Source organism: Oncorhynchus masou, chromosome 2 (assembly GCF_036934945.1).
Source record: "Oncorhynchus masou masou isolate Uvic2021 chromosome 2, UVic_Omas_1.1, whole genome shotgun sequence".
NCBI classification, from domain to species: Eukaryota; Metazoa; Chordata; class Actinopteri; order Salmoniformes; family Salmonidae; genus Oncorhynchus; species Oncorhynchus masou.
Genome location: NC_088213.1, coordinates 3,753,958 through 3,768,252, shown reverse-complemented (window position 1 = coordinate 3,768,252; position 14,295 = coordinate 3,753,958). Strand labels below are relative to the sequence as shown.

Here is a 14,295-nt window from a genome sequence, read left to right as displayed (position 1 = left end):
CTTACTGCACCTCCCTCTATACTGTATGTCTTCTACTGTCCTACTTACTGCTCCTCCCTCTATACTGTATGTCTGCTACTGTCCTACTTACTGCACCTCCCCCTATACTGTATGTCTACTACTGTCCTACTTACTGCACCTCCCCCTATACTGTATGTCTTCTACTGTCCTACTTACTGCACCTCCCTCTATACTGTATGTCTTCTACTGTCCTACTTACTGCACCTCCCCCTATACTGTATGTCTGCTACTGTCCTACTTACTGCACCTCCCCCTATACTGTATGTCTTCTACTGTCCTACTTACTGCACCTTCCCCTATACTGTATGTCTGCTACTGTCCTACTTACTGCACCTCCCCCTATACTGTATGTCTTCTACTGTCCTACTTACTGCACCTTCCCCTCTATACTGTATGTCTGCTACTACTGTCCTACTTACTGCACCTCCCCCTATACTGTATGTCTTCTACTGTCCTACTTACTGCACCTCCCCCTATACTGTATGTCTGCTACTGTCCTACTTACTGCACCTCCCCCTATACTCTATGTCTACTACTGTCCTACTTACTGCACCTCCCCCTTTACTGTATGTCTACTACTGTCCTACTTACTGCACCTCCCCCTATACTCTATGTCTACTACTGTCCTACTTACTGCACCTCCCCCTATACTCTATGTCTACTACTGTCCTACTTACTGCACCTCCCCCTATACTGTATGTCTACTACTGTCCTACTTACTGCACCTCCCCCTATACTGTATGTCTTCTACTACTGTCCTACTTACTGCACCTCCCCCTATACAGTATGTCTACTACTGTCCTACTTACTGCACCTCCCTCTATACTGTATGTCTACTACTGTCCTACTTACTGCACCTCCCCCTATACTGTATGTCTTCTACTGTCCTACTTACTGCACCTCCCTCTATACTGTATGTCTACTACTGTCCTACTTACTGCACCTCCCCCTATACTGTATGTCTACTACTGTCCTACTTACTGCACCTCCCTCTATACTGTATGTCTTCTACTGTCCTACTTACTGCACCTCCCCCTATACTGTATGTCTACTACTGTCCTACTTACTGCACCTCCCCCTATACTGTATGTCTACTACTGTCCTACTTACTGCACCTCCCTCTATACTGTATGTCTGCTACTACTGTCCTACTTACTGCACCTCCCCCTATACTGTATGTCTGCTACTGTCCTACTTACTGCACCTCCCCCTATACTGTATGTCTGCTACTGTCTTACTTACTGCACCTCCCCCTATACTGTATGTCTACTACTGTCCTACTTACTGCACCTCCCCCTATACTGTATGTCTGCTACTGTCCTACTTACTGCACCTCCCCCTATACTGTATGTCTTCTACTGTCCTACTTACTGCACCTCCCCCTATACTGTATGTCTACTACTGTCCTACTTACTGCACCTCCCCCTATACTGTATGTCTACTACTGTCCTACTTACTGCACCTCCCCCTATACTGTATGTCTACTACTGTCCTACTTACTGCACCTCAGTTAACCCACTGTTCCCCAGTAGGCCATCATTGTAAATAGACATTTGTTCTGACTTGCCTAGTAAAATAATAACTAAAGTTCAAATATAACCACTCCTGTCTGTAGTTTGAGCTGATTCCAGAGACTGTGAAGGAGGGAACAGGAGTGTCACAGTACCTTTAACAGGGTTTTGTAGTAAGTGGCGTACCAGTGTGTTCCCACATAAACTTTAACAACTTTATAAATGCTGAACGTTGCCACTGAGGCGGACCAGGGCCCTGCTGTAAAACACCCTGTAAAACACAGACAGAGAGAGACAGAGAGAAAGAGAGAGAGAGACAGAGATAGAGAGACAGAGAGAGAGGCAGAGAGAGAGAGACAGAGACACAGACAGAGAGGCAGAGATAGAGGCAGAGAGAGAGACAGAGAGAGATGATAGAGAGAGATGATAGAGAGACAGACAGAGATAGAGAGGCAGAGAGAGAGACAGACAGAGAGAGAGAGGCAGAGAGAGAGAGAGGCAGAGAGAGAGAGACAGAGAGAGAGACAGACAGAGATAGAGAGGCAGAGAGAGAGGCAGAGAGAGAGAGAGACAGAGATAGAGAGGCAGAGAGAGAGACAGAGAGGCAGGCAGAGATAGAGGCAGAGAGAGACAGACAGAGAGAGAGGCAGAGAGAGAGAGAGAGAGGCAGATCGAGAGAGAGAGAGGCAGAGACAGATCGAGAAAGAGAGACAGACACAGATCGAGAAAGAGAGACAGACAGAGAGAGACAGAAAGAGAGAGAAACAGAGAGATAAACAGTAGCAGTTACAACTAGGCCAAATGGGAGTGTGTGTGTGTGTGTGTGTGTGTGTGTGTGTGTGTGTGTGTGTGTGTGTGTGTGTGTGTGTGTGTGTGTGTGTGTGTGTGTGTGTGTGTGTGTGTGTGTGTGCGTGTGTGTGTGTCTGTTCTCTCACTGCCTGTGGTCCTGGTCCTGTGTAGGAACTCCCACAGTGCATCTCTGAAGGTGTGGTAGGCCTCATCCTGCCTGTCCAGGTACTCACACAACCCCGGCAGCTCACACTGCCTCTCCGTCAGCGGGACACGGCACGTCCCTAACCAGTTCCTGCAACATCCCCCAACGGGAATGACAGTTTCAGGGTCTGTTCACACTGCTCACCGCAACAACAACAAAACACTACGTCAGAAAGGAAGCCGTTTCATTGGTCTCTCCAGGTGCTACAGTCACGTGAGTCACTGAATTACATTATGATCATCACTAGAATAGGGCCAGGAGTTTTACCGGACCTCTGGAATAGGGCCAGGAGTTTTACCGGACCTCTGGAATAGGGCCAGGAGTTTTACCGGACCACTGTAATAGGGCCAGGAGTTTTACCGGACCTCTGGAATAGGGCCAGGAGTTTTACCGGACCTCTGGAATAGGGCCAGGAGTTTTACCGGACCACTGGGATAGGGCCAGAAGTTGTACCGGACCTCTGGAATAGGGCCAGGAGTTTTACCGGACCACTGGAATAGGGCCAGGAGTTTTACCGGACCACTGGGATAGGGCCAGGAGTTTTACCGGACCACTGGAATAGGGCCAGGAGTTTTACCGGACCACTGGAATAGGGCCAGGAGTTTTACGGGACCACTGGAATAGGGCCAGAAGTTTTACCGGACCTCTAGAATAGGGCCAGGAGTTTTACCGGACCACTGGAATAGGGCCAGGAGTTTTACCGGACCACTGGAATAGGGCCAGGAGTTTTACCGGACCACTGGAATAGGGCCAGGAGTGTTAACGGACCACTGGGATAGGGCCAGGAGTTTTACCGGACCACTGGGATAGGGCCAGGAGTTTTACCGGACCACTGGAATAGGGCCAGGAGTTTTACCCGACCAATTTGTGACCTGACCAGGAAAACCTCTGGATATGATGCAAACAACTATCTGGAATCTCATGATAAAACCGAAAGATACACTACATGACCAGAAGTATGTGGACACCTGCTCGTCAATCACTTCATTCCAAAATCATGGCCATTAATATGGAGTTGGTCCCCTCTTTAATAATGCTATAACAGCCTCCACTCTTCTGGGAAGGTTTTCCACTAGATGTTGGAACATTGCTGCTATAACAGCCTCCACTCTTCTGGGAAGGTTTTCCACTAGATGTTGGAACATTGCTGTTATAACAGCCTCCACTCTTCTGGGAAGGCTTTACACTAGATGTTGGAACATTGCTGCTATAACAGCCTCCACTCTTCTGGGAAGGCTTTACACTAGATGTTGGAACATTGCTGCTATAACAGCCTCCACTCTTCTGGGAAGGTTTTCCACTAGATGTTGGAACATTGCTGTTATAACAGCCTCCACTCTTCTGGGAAGGCTTTCCACTAGATGTTGGAACATTGCTGCTATAACAGCCTCCACTCTTCTGGGAAGGCTTTACACTAGATGTTGGAACATTGCTGCTATAACAGCCTCCACTCTTCTGGGAAGGTTTTCCACTAGATGTTGGAACATTGCTGCTATAACAGCCTCCACTCTTCTGGGAAGGTTTTCCACTAGATGTTGGAACATTGCTGCTATAACAGCCTCCACTCTTCTGGGAAGGCTTTACACTAGATGTTGGAACATTGCTGCTATAACAGCCTCCACTCTTCTGGGAAGGCTTTCCACTAGATGTAGGAACATTGCTGCTACAACAGCCTCCACTCTTCTGGGAAGGCTTTCCACTAGATGTAGGAACATTGCTGCAGGGGGACTTGCTTCCATTCAGCCGCAAAAGCATTAATGAGGTCGGGGCACTGATGTCGGGCAGTTAGGTCTGGCTTGCAGTCGGCTTTCCAAATCATCCCGAATGCGTTTGATAGGGTTGAAGTCAGGGCTCTGTGCAGGCCGGTCAAATTCTTCCACACCGTTCTCGACAAACCATTTTGTGCACGGGGGGCATTGTCACGTGAAAGGGTCTTCACCAAACTGTGGCCGCAAAGTTGGAAGCACAGAATCTTCTAGAATGTCATTTTATGCTGTCGCGTTAACATTTTCTCCTTCACTTGGAACTAAGAGGCCCGAACCATGAAAAACAGCCCCAAACCAGTATTCCTCCTCCACCAAACTTTACAGTTAGTACTATACTTAGGGGCAGGTAGCGTTCTCCTGGCATCTGCCAACCCCAGATTAGTCCGTTGGACTGCCAGATGATAATGCGTGATTCATCGTCTCCAGAGTCTGATGGCGGCAAGCTTTACAACCACTCCAGCCGACACTTGGCATGGCGGGGAGCTTTACAGCACTCCAGCACTCCAGCCTCTTGGCTTGGCGGGGAGCTTTACAACCACTCCAGCCGACACTTGGCATGGCGGGGAGCTTTACAACCCCTCCAGCCGACACTTGGCATGGCGGGGAGCTTTACAGCACTCCAGCCGACACTTGGCTTGGCGGGGAGCTTTACAACCACTCCAGCCGACACTTGGCATGGCGGGGAGCTTCACACCACTCCAGCCGACACTTGGCATGGCGGGGAGCTTCACAACCACTCCAGCCGACACTTGGCATGGCGGGGAGCTTTACAACCACTCCAGCCGACACTTGTCATGGCGGGGAGCTTTACAACCCCTCCAGCCGACATTTGGCATGGTGTCGAGCTTCACACCCCTCCAGCCGACACTTGGCATGGCAGCGAGCTTCACACCCCTCCAGCCGACACTTGGCACGGCGGGGAGCTTCACACCCCTCCAGCCGACACTTGGCACGGTGGGGAGCTTCACAACCCCTCCAGCCGACACTTGGCATGGTGGGGAGCTTTACAACCCCTCCAGCCGACACTTGGCATTGCGGGGAGCTTCACATTCCTCCAGCCGACACTTGGCATGGCGGGGAGCTTCACAACCCCTCCAGCCGACACTTGGCATGGCGGGGAGCTTCACACCCCTCCAGCCGACACTTTGCATGGCGGGGAGCTTCACACCCCTCCAACCGACACTTGGCATGGCGGGGAGCTTCACACCCCTCCAGCCGACACTTGGCATGGCGGCGAGCTTCACACCCCTCCAGCCGACACTTGGCATGGCGGCGAGCTTCACACCCCTCCAGCCGACACTTGGCATGGCGGGGAGCTTCACAACCCCTCCAGCCGACACTTGGCATGGCGGGGAGCTTTACAACCTCCAGCCGACACTTGGCATGGCGGCGAGCTTCACACCCCTCCAGCGGACACTTGGCATGGCGGCGAGCTTCACACCCCTCCAGCCGACACTTGGCATGGCGGGGAGCTTCACACCCCTCCAGCCGACACTTGGCATGGCGGCGAGCTTCACACCCCTCCAGCCGACACTTGGCATGGCGGGGAGCTTCACACCCCTCCAGCCGACACTTGGCATTGCACATGGTGATGTTAGGCTTGTGTGCGGCTGCTCGGCCATGGAAACCCATTTCATGAAGCTCCCAATGAACAGTTCTTGTGCTGACGTTGCTTCCAGAGGCAGTTTGGAACTCAGTTGGGAGTGTTGCAACCGAGGACAGGGGCCCAGAGTGTTTCCTAGTCAGTAGGTATAGACTACAATAAGGGCCCAGAGTGTTTCCTAGTCAGTAGGTATAGACTACAACAAGGGCCCAGAGTGTTTCCTAGTCAGTAGGTATAGACTACAACAGGGGCCCCAGAGTGTTTCCTAGTCAGTAGCTATAGACTACAACAGGGGCCTCAGAGTGTTTCCTAGTCAGTAGGTATAGACTACAACAGGGGCCCCAGAGTGTTTCCTTGTCAGTAGGTATAGACAACAACAGGTGCCCAGAGTGTTTCCTAGTCAGTAGGTATAGGCTACAACAGGTGCCCAGAGTGTTTCCTAGTCAGTAGCTATAGACTACAACAGGTGCCCAGAGTGTTTCCTAGTCAGTAGGTATAGGCTACAACAGGGGCCCCCAGAGTGTTTCCTAGTCAGTAGGTATAGGCTACAACAAGGGCCCAGAGTGTTTCCTAGTCAGTAGGTATAGACTACAACAGGGGCCTATAGTGTTTCCTAGTCAGTAGGTATAGACTACAACAGGGGCCTATAGTGTTTCCTAGTCAGTAGGTATAGACTACAACAAGGGCCCAGAGTGTTTCCTAGTCAGTATGTATAGACTACCACAGGGGCCCCAGAGTGTTTCCTAGTCAGTAGGTATAGACTACAACAAGGGCCCCAGAGTGTTTCCTAGTCAGTAGGTATAGACAACAACAGGGGCCCCAGAGTGTTTCCTAGTCAGTAGGTATAGACTACAACAGGGGCCCCAGAGTGTTTCCTAGTCAGTAGCTATAGACTACAACAGGTGCCCAGAGTGTTTCCTAGTCAGTAGGTATAGACTACAACAGGGGCCCCAGAGTGTTTCCTAGTCAGTAGGTATAGACTACAACAGGTGACTATAGTGTTTCCTAGTCAGTAGCTATAGACTACAACAGGGGCCCAGAGTGTTCCCTAGTCAGTAGGTATAGACTACAACAGGGGCCCCAGAGTGTTTCCTAGTCAGTAGGTATAGACTACAACAGGGGCCCCAGAGTGTTTCCTAGTCAGTAGCTATAGACTACAACAGGGGCCCAGAGTGTTTCCTAGTCAGTAGGTATAGACTACAACAGGGGCCCCAGAGTGTTTCCTAGTCAGTAGGTATAGACTACAACAGGGGCCCCAGAGTGTTTCCTAGTCAGTAGCTATAGACTACAACAGGGGCCCCAGAGTGTTTCCTAGTCAGTAGCTATAGACTACAACAGGGGCCCAGAGTGTTCCCTAGTCAGTAGGTATAGACTACAACAGGGGCCTCAGAGTGTTTCCTAGTCAGTAGCTATAGACTACAACAGGGGCCTCAGAGTGTTTCCTAGTCAGTAGCTATAGACTACAACAGGAGCCCCAGAGTGTTTCCTAGCCAGTAGCTATAGACTACAACAGGGGCCCAGAGTGTTTCCTAGTCAGTAGGTATAGACTACAACAGGGGCCCAGAGTGTTTCCTAGTCAGTAGATATAGACTACAACAGGTGACTATAGTGTTTCCTAGTCAGTAGGTATAGACTACAACAGGGGCCCCAGAGTGTTTCCTAGTCAGTAGGTATAGGCTACAACAGGGGCCCCAGAGTGTTTCCTAGTCAGTAGGTATAGACTACAACAGGTGACTATAGTGTTTCCTAGTCAGTAGGTATAGACTCCAACAGGTGCCCAGAGTGTTTCCTAGTCAGTAGGTATAGACTACAACAGGGGCCTCAGAGTGTTTCCTAGTCAGTAGCTATAGACTACAACAGGGGCCCAGAGTGTTTCCTAGTCAGTAGCTATAGACTACAACAGGGGCCCAGAGTGTTTCCTAGTCAGTAGGTATAGACTACAACAGGGGCCCAGAGTGTTTCCTAGTCAGTAGGTATAGACTACAACAGGTGCCCAGAGTGTTTCCTAGTCAGTAGCTATAGACAACAACAGGGGCCCAGAGTGTTTCCTAGTCAGTAGGTATAGACTACAACAGGGGCCCAGAGTGTTTCCTAGTCAGTAGGTATAGACTACAACAGGGGCCCCAGATGTGTTTCCTAGTCAGTAGGTATAGACTACAACAGGGGCCCAGAGTGTTTCCTAGTCAGTAGCTATAGACTACAACAGGGGCCCAGAGTGTTTCCTAGTCAGTAGCTATAGACAACAACAGGTGCCCAGAGTGTTTCCTAGTCAGTAGCTATAGACAACAACAGGGGCCCAGAGTGTTTCCTAGTCAGTAGCTATAGACTACAACAGGGGCCCCAGAGTGTTTCCTAGTCAGTAGCTATAGACTACAACAGGGGCCCAGAGTGTTTCCTAGTCAGTAGATCAGGAAACTCCTGTCCCTAATCATCACTGATGATGTGTATTTGAATTGAATGGACTTACTCCACGTGTTGGAAGACCACCCCGTTGCCAGAGAGGTGCAGCCTGCTGCCCTGCACGTTACTGTCCACACAGAGCTGTCCCAGAGCCGAGTCCTGGTACCTCACCAACAGGTCAAAGGTCATAATGTACAGAGGTTGAGGGGTCAACTGCTGCTGTCGTTGCTTCATCTGAGGGCAGCCATCTTGAGGCTGCATGATGTCATCACCAATCAATTCTGTGGTAAGAATGACACGCTGTAGTTAGTAGCATGTTACAGCATCGGACAGTGTCCCAAATACCACCCTACTCCCTATATAGTGCACTACTATGGACCAGAGCATTATTCCCTATATAGTGGTACTACTATAGACCAGAGCCCTATTCCCTATATAGTGGTACTACTATAGACCAGAGCCCTATTCCCTATATAGTGGAACTACTATAGACCAGAGCCCTATTCCCTATATAGTGGTACTACTATAGACCAGAGCCCTATTCCCTATATAGTGGTCCTACTATAGACCAGAGCCCTATTCCCTATATAGTGGTACTACTATAGACCAGAGCCCTATTCCCTATATAGTGGTACTACTATAGACCAGAGCCCTATACCCTATATAGTGGTACTACTATAGACCAGGGCCCTATTCCCTATATAGTGGTACTACTATAGACCAGGGCCCTATTCCCTATATAGTGATACTACTATAGACCAGAGCCCTATTCCCTATATAGTGGTACTACTATAGACCAGAGCCCTATTCCCTATATAGTGGTACTACTACAGACCAGAGCCCTATTCCCTATATAGTGATACTACTATAGACCAGAGCCCTATTCCCTATATAGTGGAACTACTATAGACCAGAGCCCTATTCCCTATATAGTGGTACTACTATAGACCAGAGCCCTATTCCCTATATAGTGGTACTACTATAGACCAGAGCCCTATTCCCTATATAGTGGTACTACTATAGACCAGAGCCCTATTCCCTATATAGTGGTACTACTATAGACCAGAGCCCTATTCCCTATATAGTGGTACTACTATAGACCAGAGCCCTATTCCCTATATAGTGTACTACTATAGACCAGGGCCCTATTCCCTATATAGTGGTACTACTATAGACCAGAGCCCTATTCCCTATATAGTGGTACTACTATAGACCAGAGCCCTATTCCCTATATAGTACACTACTATAGACCAGAGCCCTATTCCCTATATAGTGGTACTACAATAGACCAGAGCCCTATTCCCTATATAGTGTACTACTATAGACCAGAGCCCTATTCCCTATATAGTGATACTACTATAGACCAGAGCCCTATTCCCTATATAGTGTACTACTATAGACCAGGGCCCTATTCCCTATATAGTGGTACTACTATAGACCAGAGCCCTATTCCCTATATAGTGGTACTACTATAGACCAGAGCCCTATTCCCTATATAGTGTACTACTATAGACCAGAGCCCTATTCCCTATACAGTGGTACTACTATAGACCAGAGCCCTATTCCCTATATAGTGTACTACTATAGACCAGGGCCCTATTCCCTATATAGTGGTACTACTATAGACCAGAGCCCTATATAGTGATACTACTATAGACCAGAGCCCTACTCCCTGTATAGTGGTACTACTATAGACCAGAGCCCTACTCCCTATATATTGAAGAGCCATTTGTAATTCCTGTCTGCGTACCGGGTCGTTTCTGTAACTCTTCCAGGAAGTCCGTCATGCCAGCCGCTCTGGCCTCCTGGTTCAGCCTGTCATGATCACTGAAGTCCTCTGGCAGTAAGATGTTTCCGGTCTGAAGGTAATTAGCTGAACAGAACACAGACACATGGATCTCATCACCTGTTAGGAGATGCTGCTGCTTCGCATTCGCAGAGATACACATGGAAATACATTCAGACACGCCACACACACGCGCGCACGCACGCACGCAGGCACGCACGTAAACACACATACAGAAACACACACACACACACACACACACACAGAAACACACACACACACACACAGAAACACACACACACACACACACACAGAAACACACAGAAACACACACACACACACACAGAAACACACACACACATACACACACACAGAAACACGCTTATTTTGACAGATGAATTTCCTTCAGAGGTTCAACAAACACAACGGAACCATCCAGATAAACACAATGAATCATTACAGTAGAGAGTCAGATACCAGAGATAGTAGATAGGGTCCTGACTGTAGCTACTAGAGATAATAACCATTACAGTAGAGAGTCAGATACCAGAGATAGTAGATAGGGTCCTGACTGTAGCTACTAGAGATAATAACCATTACAGTAGAGAGTCAGATACCAGAGATAGTAGATAGGGTCCTGACTGTAGCTACTAGAGATAATAACCATTACAGTGGAGAGTCAGATACCAGAGATAGTAGATAGGGTCCTGACTGTAGCTACTAGAGATAATAACCATTACAGTGGAGAGTCAGATACCAGAGATAGTAGATAGGGTCCTGACTGTAGCTACTAGAGATAATAACCATTACAGTGGAGAGTCAGATACCAGAGATAGTAGATAGGGTCCTGACTGTAGCTACTAGAGATAATAACCATTACAGTGGAGAGTCAGATACCAGAGATAGTAGATAGGGTCCTGACTGTAGCTACTAGAGATAATAACCATTACAGTAGAGAGTCAGATACCAGAGAGTAGATAGGGTCCTGACTGTAGCTACTAGAGATAATAACCATTACAGTAGAGAGTCAGATACCAGATAGTAGATAGGGTCCTGACTGTAGCTACTAGAGATAATAACCATTACAGTGGAGAGTCAGATACCAGAGATAGTAGATAGGGTCCTGACTGTAGCTACTAGAGATAATAACCATTACAGTGGAGAGTCAGATACCAGAGATAGTAGATAGGGTCCTGACTGTAGCTACTAGAGATAATAACCATTACAGTAGAGAGTCAGATACCAGAGAGTAGATAGGGTCCTGACTGTAGCTACTAGAGATAATAACCATTACAGTAGAGAGTCAGATACCAGAGATAGTAGATAGGGTCCTGACTGTAGCTACTAGAGATAATAACCATTACAGTGGAGAGTCAGATACCAGAGATAGTAGATAGGGTCCTGACTGTAGCTACTAGAGATAATAACCATTACAGTTGAGAGTCAGATACCAGAGATAGTAGATAGGGTTCTGACTGTAGCTACTAGAGATAATAACCATTACAGTAGAGAGTCAGATACCAGAGATAGTAGATAGGGTCCTGACTGTAGCTACTAGAGATAATAACCATTACAGTAGAGAGTCAGATACCAGAGATAGTAGATAGGGTTCTGACTGTAGCTACTAGAGATAATAACCATTACAGTAGAGAGTCAGATACCAGAGATAGTAGATAGGGTCCTGACTGTAGCTACTAGAGATAATAACCATTACAGTGGAGAGTCAGATACCAGAGATAGTAGATAGGGTCCTGACTATAGCTACTAGAGATAATAACCATTACAGTGGAGAGTCAGATACCAGAGATAGTAGATAGGGTCCTGACTGTAGCTACTAGAGATAATAACCATTACAGTGGAGAGTCAGATACCAGAGATAGTAGATAGGGTCCTGACTGTAGCTACTAGAGATAATAACCATTACAGTAGAGAGTCAGATACCAGAGATAGTAGATAGGGTCCTGACTGTAGCTACTAGAGATAATAACCATTACAGTGGAGAGTCAGATACCAGATAGTAGATAGGGTCCTGACTGTAGCTACTAGAGATAATAACCAATACAGTGGAGAGTCAGATACCAGAGAGTAGATAGGGCCCTTACTGTAGCTACTAGAGATAATAACCATTACAGTAGAGAGTCAGATACCAGAGATAGTAGATAGGGTCCTGACTGTAGCTACTAGAGATAATAACCATTACAGTGGAGAGTCAGATACCAGAGATAGTAGATAGGGTCCTGACTGTAGCTACTAGAGATAATAACCATTACAGTAGAGAGTCAGATACCAGATAGTAGATAGGGTCCTGACTGTAGCTACTAGAGATAATAACCATTACAGTGGAGAGTCAGATACCAGAGATAGTAGATAGGGTCCTGACTATAGCTACTAGAGATAATAACCATTACAGTGGAGAGTCAGATACCAGAGATAGTAGATAGGGTCCTGACTGTAGCTTCTAGAGATAATAACCATTACAGTGGAGAGTCAGATACCAGATAGTAGATAGGGTCCTGACTGTAGCTACTAGAGATAATAACCATTACAGTAGAGAGTCAGATACCAGAGATAGTAGATAGGGTCCTGACTGTAGCTACTAGAGATAATAACCATTACAGTGGAGAGTCAGATACCAGAGATAGTAGATAGGGTCCTGATTGTAGCTACTAGAGATAATAACCATTACAGTGGAGAGTCAGATACCAGAGATAGTAGATAGGGTCCTGACTGTAGCTACTAGAGATAATAACCATTACAGTAGAGAGTCAGATACCAGAGATAGTAGATAGGGTCCTGACTGTAGCTACTAGAGATAATAACCATTACAGTAGAGAGTCAGATACCAGAGATAGTAGATAGGGTCCTGACTGTAGCTACTAGAGATAATAACCATTACAGTAGAGAGTCAGATACCAGAGATAGTAGATAGGGTCCTGACTGTAGCTACTAGAGATAATAACCATTACAGTAGAGAGTCAGATACCAGAGATAGTAGATAGGGTCCTGACTGTAGCTACTAGAGATAATAACCATTACAGTGGAGAGTCAGATACCAGAGATAGTAGATAGGGTCCTGATTGTAGCTACTAGAGATAATAACCATTACAGTGGAGAGTCAGATACCAGAGATAGTAGATAGGGTCCTGACTGTAGCTACTAGAGATAATAACCATTACAGTAGAGAGTCAGATACCAGAGATAGTAGATAGGGTCCTGACTGTAGCTACTAGAGATAATAACCATTACAGTGGAGAGTCAGATACAAGAGATAGTAGATAGGGTTCTGACTGTAGCTACTAGAATCATTACAGTAGAGAGTCAGATACCAGAGATAGTAGATAGGGTCCTGACTGTAGCTACTAGAGATAATAACCATTACAGTAGAGAGTCAGATACCAGAGAGTAGATAGGGTCCTGACTGTAGCTACTAGAGATAATAACCATTACAGTGGAGAGTCAGATACCAGAGATAGTAGATAGGGTCCTGACTGTAGCTACTAGAGATAATAACCATTACAGTAGAGAGTCAGATACCAGAGATAGTAGATAGGGTCCTGACTGTAGCTACTAGAGATAATAACCATTACAGTAGAGAGTCAGATACCAGAGATAGTAGATATGTCAGGATTTGGCTACAGGGTTGTTCGGGTTTTGGTCACTAGATGCCCCCATTGTGCTTTTTGACCTTATGTTTTTTCCTTGTTCCCCATTATTATTTGCACCTGTGCCTCGTTTTCCCCTGATTCTATTTAAACCCTTAGTTTCCCTCAGTTCTGTGCTCTGTGTTTGTATGTTAGCACCCAGCCCTAGTGTTCTGTGTATTCTTGTCGATTCCGGTGGATGCTCTTGTGGAATTCTGTTTTTGTTTTTGAGTATCTCTTGAGGCTTTTTTGTGCTATTCCTACCACCTTTTGGATTTGCCATTTTTGTATTGAAGGACTTCTCCTTTTTACTTTATTAAATACACCGTCTTAAGTACTGCTGTGTCTGCCTTATCTTCTGGGTTCTGCTGACTATTCGTGGCTCAGTTGGTTAAGTGACTGTTTCTCACTCCGGAGACCCAGGTCCTAGATAGGGTCCTGACTGTAGCTACTAGGATAATAACCATTACAGTGGAGAGTCAGATACAGTAGATAGGGTCCTGACTGTAGCTACTAGAGATAATAACCATTACAGTGGAGAGTCAGATACCAGAGATAGTAGATAGGGTCCTG

The 14,295-nt window shown here is 47.0% G+C and overlaps 1 protein-coding gene across 1 annotated transcript; it reads right to left on the bottom strand.

The window, feature by feature from the left end:
- Positions 1-1,678: 1,678 nt before the first annotated feature.
- LOC135552190 (BTB/POZ domain-containing protein KCTD19-like) lies at positions 1,679-10,244 on the bottom strand. The gene is made up of 4 exons (XM_064983660.1): positions 10,046-10,244; positions 8,363-8,576; positions 2,468-2,616; positions 1,679-1,803 (listed from the first exon to the last, which is right to left on the bottom strand). Exons 1-4 carry the CDS (start codon positions 10,242-10,244, stop codon positions 1,679-1,681), a joined length of 687 nt encoding a protein of 228 aa, XP_064839732.1.
- Positions 10,245-14,295: the final 4,051 nt, after the last annotated feature.